General features: G+C 25.1%; 1 protein-coding gene across 1 annotated transcript; it reads left to right on the forward strand.

The window, feature by feature from the left end:
• Window positions 1–4,634: 4,634 nt before the first annotated feature.
• Window positions 4,635–8,378, forward strand: PmUG01_10036100 (conserved Plasmodium protein, unknown function; the record flags this gene model as incomplete). The annotated part of the gene is made up of 1 exon (XM_029005558.1): window positions 4,635–8,378. One exon carries the CDS (start codon window positions 4,635–4,637, stop codon window positions 8,376–8,378), a length of 3,744 nt encoding a protein of 1,247 aa, XP_028862135.1.
• Between the last annotated feature and the right edge of the window lie 680 nt (window positions 8,379–9,058).

Below are 9,058 nucleotides of genomic sequence, written 5' to 3' on the forward strand. Positions count from 1 at the left end.
ATTTACTAATATATATACATTTATTTGCCGCATATAGTTTTTTTTTTTTTTTTTTTTTCCCGTTTGCAAAATGGGCCTTTGTCATTTGGCCTCTTTTAAAAATTTCCAAAAGAGATAAATTTTATGCTCATTGCATCATTTTTTTTTTTTTTTTATAATTAGCAAAGTGGCACTCCTCCCTGATTGCATGCTTTGCGACGTATTATTTATAAAAATCATTCGCTCATTAAATGATTGTTTATTTATGTTCCTATCATATATATTATTACTATCTGTTGATATATATGTTCATATATATATCTTTTTTTTTTTTCTTTTTTTTTTTTTTTTTTTTTTTTTTTTTTTTTTTTTTCTTTCCCAAAGGAACTCCATTGTCCATCCTCCGTTTTTGTTATACATTTTAATTATGTACAGTCGTAACAGTCTCATGCATTCATGCACAATAATTAATAAAATAAAAAATAATCGTACAGTCATAAGTACATTAATTAAATAGTACAGTGGCGCACATTTAAAATTTTACTACTCCCATTCCGTATGTAACTATAGCACTGTATTTGTGCGTACTGTACATGATACCCAAGCGCACGTATTGGGGTAAAATTAATACAAATATATACATATATATATATATGCTTATGTATTATGTATATATGTATGTATACATATTCGAAGCATATTATTTGGGCTGTAGTATTTTTAATTAAGCAGAGGTCAGCCAAAATTTATGTATGATACAAATAATATACACGAATGTACATCCTATACACTGAACAAAACGCAGACAGATATATAATAAGTACTTTTTAAATAAATGCGCGATGTACTAAAAAACTTTTCCTTTTTACCATCCCCCTCCCGTATCCTACTGCTATAAGTGTATATATATGTATATATATATATATATATACACAATATTATACCACTACGTATTATAATCAATAACTTATATATATATTTATATTATTTTTTTTTTCTTAATTTTTCTATCCATAAATTTGTGCACAAATATAAAAATACTGTCTTTTTTTTTTTTAATTTGTTCTTAACATAATTCAGTTTAGCTCTAGCTACAGTAGTAGCAGCTTTTTTTTTTTTTTTTTATTTTTCTTTATATTCTCTTTTCTTTTTTTTTCTTTTCCCACTTATGTAGTTTAAACCTTTCCATAAAGGGAAAAGACTCGCACATATTTTTTCTGTTTATATATAAAAGGGGAAGAGGAAAAAAAATAAAAAAATAATATAAAAATAAAAATAAAAAAAAGATTAAGATTGATAAAAAAAATTGAGAATAAATACAAAATTGAGAATAAATACAAAATTGAGAATAAATACAAAATTGAGAATAAATACAAAATTGAGAATAAATAAATAAAAATTGAGAATAAATACAAAATTGAGAATAAATACAAAATTGAGAATAAAAAAAATTGAGAATAAAAAAAAAATTGAGAATAAATACAAAATTGAGAATAAATACAAAATTGAGAATAAATACAAAATTGAGAATAAATACAAAATTGAGAATAAATACAAAATTGAGAATAAAAAAAAAATTGAGAAAATAAAACATTGAAAATAGCAAAAAAGAGATAACAAATGGAAAAAAAGAAAAAAAAATTAAAATATTATTAAACAAAGGGAAACGAACTATAAATATTCTTTTATATGCATTATATATTATATATATATATATATATATATATTTTTTTTTTTTTTCCATTCTTTATTATTTAATGGGTAAAATATATTTTATATTTATATATATTATGTAATATATATATACTTAAGATGTAGTAGCATATAAATTGTAGTATTAAAATATGGTATATGAAATGATAATTAAAAAATATGTTTTCCTTTTTTTGGATAAATCGTAAATTACATAAGTATATAAATGCATTAAATGTTATTATACTATTTTATGTATGTTTGGTTTGTATCTTTCTTTAAATATATATATATATATATAATATATATGTATACATAAAATAAATATTTTTATATGTATGTATTTTATCATAATCATCCATAGTATCGGCGCCTTAAATTTTTTTTTAATTTCAAATAAATGATAATAAGAGTGCAAAGGATCAATTATGGTGCATTACGGAAAAAAAAAAAAAAAAAAAAATGTATATATATATATTATATAAATATACATAATAATACATGCATACCTAATACATACAAAAACATACATATCATACAAATACATACATATCATACAAATACATACATATCATACAAATACATACATATACAAATACATACATATACAAATACATATATATATATATAATAATACATAATAATACATAATAATACTTACAATAATGGTACTTATATATATACATATAACACTTTCTACCTTGCAAAAGATTTTTTATTTTACATATCCCATTATTAGGGTAATATTTCCCTTCCATAACTTTTAAAAAATTGTAAAATTAATATTTTCATAATAAAAGGTACAAAAAAGAAAATAAGCAAACAAATAAATAATTAAAATAAATAAATATACATTATATGTACAGTAGAAGTACAGTACAGTACATACATTACATATACATTTATGTACAATTTTCTTAAAAAAATATTTTTCTAAAAAGAGGAAAACAAGTAAGAAGTTCAGTGTACATTTAAAATATTTGGAGTACATTAAAAACATAAAAAAATAAAGAATTATATAATTCGCTATTGTATATATTTATACAAATATTTATACATATATTTATACATATATTTATACATATATTTATACATATATTTATACATATATTTATACATATATTTATACATATATTTATACATATATTTATATATATATATATTATATATAAATATAATAAATGATATTACTAGTATTTCCGTTTTTTAAAAACCTAAAAAAAATAATTCTCATGCTAGGAAGGTGAGATTTCGAGTTTTTTTTAAATCCAAAAATAGATAAACTTTAAAAGAAAAATAATATATATAGAATATGCATAGTATATATATATATACATATATGTAAATCGCATATTATTATACTTATCGTGTTTATTAAAGTAAAAAATGTACATTTACTATATAATAATTTTGCATTTGTAATTTATTACTATATATAATATTCTTCTCACCGTGCACAGTGCCATTTTTTAATTTTTTTTTTATAAATTTGAAGAGCAAAAATTTATGTTTGATTTTTTTTTTTTTTTCAAGTATAAAAATATATATATATTATATATATATATACATTTACATTTATATATACATTTACATTTATATATACATTTACATTTATATATACATGTACATTTATATATACATATACATTTATATATATATATATATATATATATATATATATATATATATATATTATGTAATAACATTTTACCTTTAAACGTATTTTTATTATTTTATACGTATAAATTATTAAAATTTATTTATATATTTATATTATATGTATACATATATAAATAAATAAATACTTATATTCAGATTGACGCCAGAAGTTTTGATTTTTTTAAAATATACTTATATATAATAATTTACAATGTTTTGATTCTTTTATATATATATATATATATATATATATATATATATATATATATATACATATGTATATGTATATATAAATATAAATTTGTGTTTTACTGTACATTTGTTACTATTATTTTGTGTATGAAATAATATTATACATATATTTATACTTATATGTAATATATATATGTAACTGCACGTATAATATTATTCATATATGTGTTTAACCATATGTATTAAAGATATATGAGTATTTATGTATAATTAAACAAATGTAATAATAATATGTGTATAGTAAGGTGTTTATATATATATGTATATATAACTAGGTGCGATTAATGTATGTTTAAACTTTTTCTTTTGCATATTATAGTAAAATAAATAATAGTAATAATTAATAGAAAATTTTTACGGTCAAACAAAGGGCGTTATGTGAACCATACATACATTCACATTTGCATGTACTTTACAGTTGCATATGTTCATGGAATAAAATTTTTAGGTTAACGTAATTAGTCTTTTTTATTCGTTCACTGGGGTATTATTATGTATAATATATTATAGTACTTCAAATTAAAAAAAAGCCCATTTTTTTTTTTTTTTTTTTTTTTTTTCTTCATCCCCGTTTAACGTGCCCTACTTTTTTTTTATTTTTTATATATAATCCTTCAACTTTTTTTCTTTTTTTTTTTTTTTTTTTTTTTAATTTTCGTTTTTAAAAGAAAGAAGACATTTTAAAAATTTTATTAATTATAGGAAAATAAAATATATTGCCGTAGGTTTACGTTCTTTTTTATTATTATTATTATTATTTATTTATTTTTTTTACAGCTTTAACGTAATGCGCTTTAGTATATATAATATATATATGTATACGAAGGTGTAGGTATGTAAACGTGTTTGTACATATATATACATATATATATATATATATATGTATATAATACATGTACGTTTATTCCCATATATGTTTATATATATATATACACTGTGTATTGTGTATATGTATATGTGCATAGCGCTTTGAGGTGCGTTGTATATATATATATGAAGACGATTAGCCAAAACTACGCAAAAAGTTAGGTTCCATTCCCATATATCATAAAATGATACTGTCAAATAAATTTGTAGTATTTCTTTATTTGGTACTTGTTTTTGTATATTTAAATTTTGAGTCAGTAGAGTTAAAATTAAACAATATAGTTAACAATGACGATCCAAATAGATTTTTAAATATTACCTTTGGAGATGATTCACGCATGCCTGGCAACATGAACAATGGGATCATAGAAGGCGATGATATATCGAAGGAGGACAAAGAGGAAAAAAACGATCAAGATGACAAAAATATGGAAAATACGGAACATATCAAACATAATGAACATGACGAAGTAAACAAAAACAATCAAATTTTGAAAAATGACCAAGAGTCCCAAGGTCAGAGTAATGAGGCAAAAAATTCTGAACATGGTCAGGCCGAAAAAATGGAAGAATCAAAAGAGGAGAAGGAAATGAACTACAGTGCAGGTGATGGGATAGAAGTTAGATTTGTCCCTAAGGATATTGACTCTGTGAAGAGCAATGTCAACCAGAACGTTGATGGTACTAGCGGCAGTGAGGAAGAGAACTACAAGGTTACTAACGAAATGAAGGAAAGCAAGTCCGTAGAAGAGAAAAAGAATGATGAAGTGGATGAGTTAATGAACGAGGAGGATAAAGATGCAGACAATAATGTTGACATTATTGACAATGATGACGACGATGATGACGATGATGATGATGATGATGATAATGATAATGAGGATGGAAATAAGGACGAAGTGAAGGACGAAAGCGATGAATATGCAAAGGAGCAGCAGATGGGTGGAAAGATAACCACTACAACAATAGCTAATAAAGATAGCTTTGAAAAAGAAGAGGAAAACAAAAAATTGATGGAAAGGAAATCCATTATGAATAATGGAGTAAATAATTTAGAAAAACAGATGAATATAGATAAAACATGGAATAATTTATTTCTTTTATTTAAGAAAACAAAACCACAGTTGAATAATATAAATTATTTTAGAAAAGAGGTACAAAATGAATTGGCTTATAGAAATGGATTATATTTTTCAACGACAAGTGTAAAAGAATATAATAAGCATGTAGATCCAAATAAACATGCATACATTAAGTTACCTGATGATACAATGGTATTAGTAGTAACAGCAAATAAATTATTTTTTCAAGATTTAGTTTATTCAAGTAATAAGTATATAGCTATTAAAAGGAAATTTACATTTTTAATGAATACTATAATACATAATTTAAAAAATAAATTTTTTTTTAAAAATTATGATTATCAGTATTTATATAAAGATGATTGCTTTGCATATGATCATACCAAGAAATTGTTAGATATGAGTCTACTAGGAGAATTATCCAAAGTTACGCAACCCATATATATTGATGATATGAAAAGTAGAAAAGTAGACATGCATAAACTTTATGGAGGTTGGTTTCATTTCCTAGGTATTATGGTTGTAAAGGGTTATACATATAAACCAGTTGAATATGATTTAGAAAAAGTAAATGTTATACCAGCACATCAAATAGAGCAATTCAAACAAAAAGTTAATCAAAAACATGATGGATTTAATAATGGTTATGTAGTAGGCTTGTGGAGAGATTTCCCAGGAAACAAGTATGCTAATTGGAGGTATTCAGTGGAGTTGTTCTTATGGGATTTGTTGAATGTTTTACCACATGAGTTACCCCATCCAGCTGACCTTATCATGACCTACAATAGGGGAAGCATTGAGGAAGTGAGTGGATATAGGATTAGGAGTGATAAGACTAGTGACGATCATAATGCAGGAGAAAATGCAGTTAACGTAGTAGCGGAAGGTACACCTGATGCAACGAATACTTCACTAGGAGAGCATGAATTGAAAGAAAAGGATGAGGGAAACGAGAAAAAAATATTAAGTTATTCGAAAGACGAAATAGAAAATTGGCATGAAACAATTAAAAGTAAGATAAGCACTAACTACAAAGGGTTTGAAGTAGTGATGGTATCAGTTAAGGATTATATGAATACATTAGGATATAACAATGATAATATTCTTTCAAAATATTACAATGTAAAAAATAAAAATGGTTATATATTTTTAATCTTATTGAATAAAGATTTTTTCGTTGATGAGTTTGTAAAGAATGAAAATTATGAAGAAGCCAAGAAGAATTACTTTACAAACAAAATGAATGAAATAATAGAAAGACTACAAAAAATTTTAGATGCATTAAAGGAAGAGATATATCCTAATGATGATAATATTCAACCAGTTGTTACTCTTTATAATTATCTATCTGATGAAGCAAATTATGAAAAGTTAAATCCACATATAATAAGTGAAATTGCTGGTATTACTAAACACTTAAAGTGCGATAACCTGATCCATGATGATGTTAGTTGTTTGAAAGATATATCTATGCATTACAAATATGGAGGTTGGTTTGAATTTGGTGCAGCTATATATGTAAAGAATGTTAACTTTGTTAATGTAAACTATGAAAAACATGATGATATAATAAAAAAAGAACATGAAAATGCAATTTTGGTACAAGCGAATGGAAATTATCAGTCTGCTTGTTTATGGAAAGATTTACCTGATAAAAACATGGCTCCTTATAGATACCCTCTTGAAATTTTCGCTAAAGAAAATTCTCAGCTTAACATTCTGAATGTGCAAGATATACACCCTTTTGTATTAGTGGATCTCCTGAACAAAGGATTGCAGGTTATGAAGCATCAGTCGGAAAAGACCCCCACGTTTGTTAGTGTTAGCCGTAGTGGTAGCAACAGTGGTAGCGGTAGTAACGATGAGTCTAGCAAACCTGACAGGTTGTACCAGAGCAACTTCAGCCATATTATGAACAAGTACAGGAAACCTGAACGTGCAGGCCATGAGGAGGAGGGAACTCACGCTTTGGACGACTTGGAGAACGTGGAGAATGATCTCATAACATCTGTTTTGAATGTTGAAAATAATAGGATGAACAACAACAGCTTGCATGGTAATAGTGTAGAGGACAATAATAATTATGGAAGTAGTAGTAGTAGTAGTAGTAGTGGTATTGTCGGTAGTAAGGACAACAAAAATTTTGATGAAAACGAGTATATTTTTGAGAATGTAGGAAAGCAGGATGATGACAAGATATATGAGGAGGATACAGAATATGGAGGAACAGACAGTACAACAGATATAGATAAGGATAGTTACATTGAAGTAAATGAGGGAGCAGAAACTAGCAAAAAAAATAATATTGTACAGTTGCATTTCAGGTTTGGAGGTAAGAATGACGCACGTAGTAGCGGCAGAGGGGAAGGAGAAAGTACGAACAGTAATAATAGTAGTGGTAGCAGTAGCTCTGTTGATGGAGTAGAAGAAAAGAAGAATTCCGTACTCAACGATATTGAAGCCGAATATAATGATGACTTACAAGAAGCAAAAATTGTGGGGAATAATGCAGAAAGTATCAACGACTTAAGTCCAAAACCTGATGATGATGACGACGACGATGATGACGATGATGATGAAGACGATTACTTTTCAACAAGCAATTACATAAATAAAGGAATCGTTAGTGCACAATCCGTTGAAGATTTTAATTCTAAAATATACTTATTTCTCGTTATTTGCCTTATATGTATTTGTATTGCCTTACTTGTAAGTATTTCATTAAGATTATACGCTACAGTTGTGAAAAGAAAAACTAGCGATAGAAACAGAGTAGTATTATCCTTCAAGGATAAAGAAGAAATGCCCGTAGTTCAGGGTATCCCTGCCCCATGGTTGAGCGAATAATTTTTTCTAAGGTTAACAAAAGTAACTTAAGATGCACAAAAAAACTCGTAGAAAAATAATGACCTGAACAGTACATACAAAAAATGCGCTGCACAACAAAAGTGATATAGTGCCCTAGCAAAAAAAAAAAAAATAAATAAGTTCGAACTCTATCTGTACTATATGTTATTATTCAATGCACTAAAATGATGCAGAAATGAATAAAAAAAAAAAATAAATAACTCCCCCCCCCCCACTTATCTGTATATTTTTTATGTATCATAGTGCATATATATATATATGTATATGTATATATATTACATATATTATTTACGTATTTATGCAAATTTTTAATTCAGTCAGACCGCAATACCATATAGCCTTTATGTGTATTTATTAAGGGGATATGAAATATGATTTCTCACGGTTTACGTGTTTTATATTTTTCCGCGATATCTATGCATATGTATATATATATATATATATATATATGTGCATTTATAATATGTGTACCGTACGCCCTTTCTTTATTTTACTTATTATTTTTTTTTTTTTAATTTTTTTTTTTTTCCCTTTTTATCATTGTAATAACGCACGATGATAATATCTCATTATTTTTTTATTATAATCAACGCGTAACATTTTTGGTATTCAACTGATTTATTTCTTTTCCTTTTTCTTTTCTTTTCCTTTCTTTTTTT

This window comes from Plasmodium malariae (genome assembly GCF_900090045.1).
Source record: "Plasmodium malariae genome assembly, chromosome: 10".
Classification (NCBI taxonomy): Eukaryota; Apicomplexa; class Aconoidasida; order Haemosporida; family Plasmodiidae; genus Plasmodium; species Plasmodium malariae.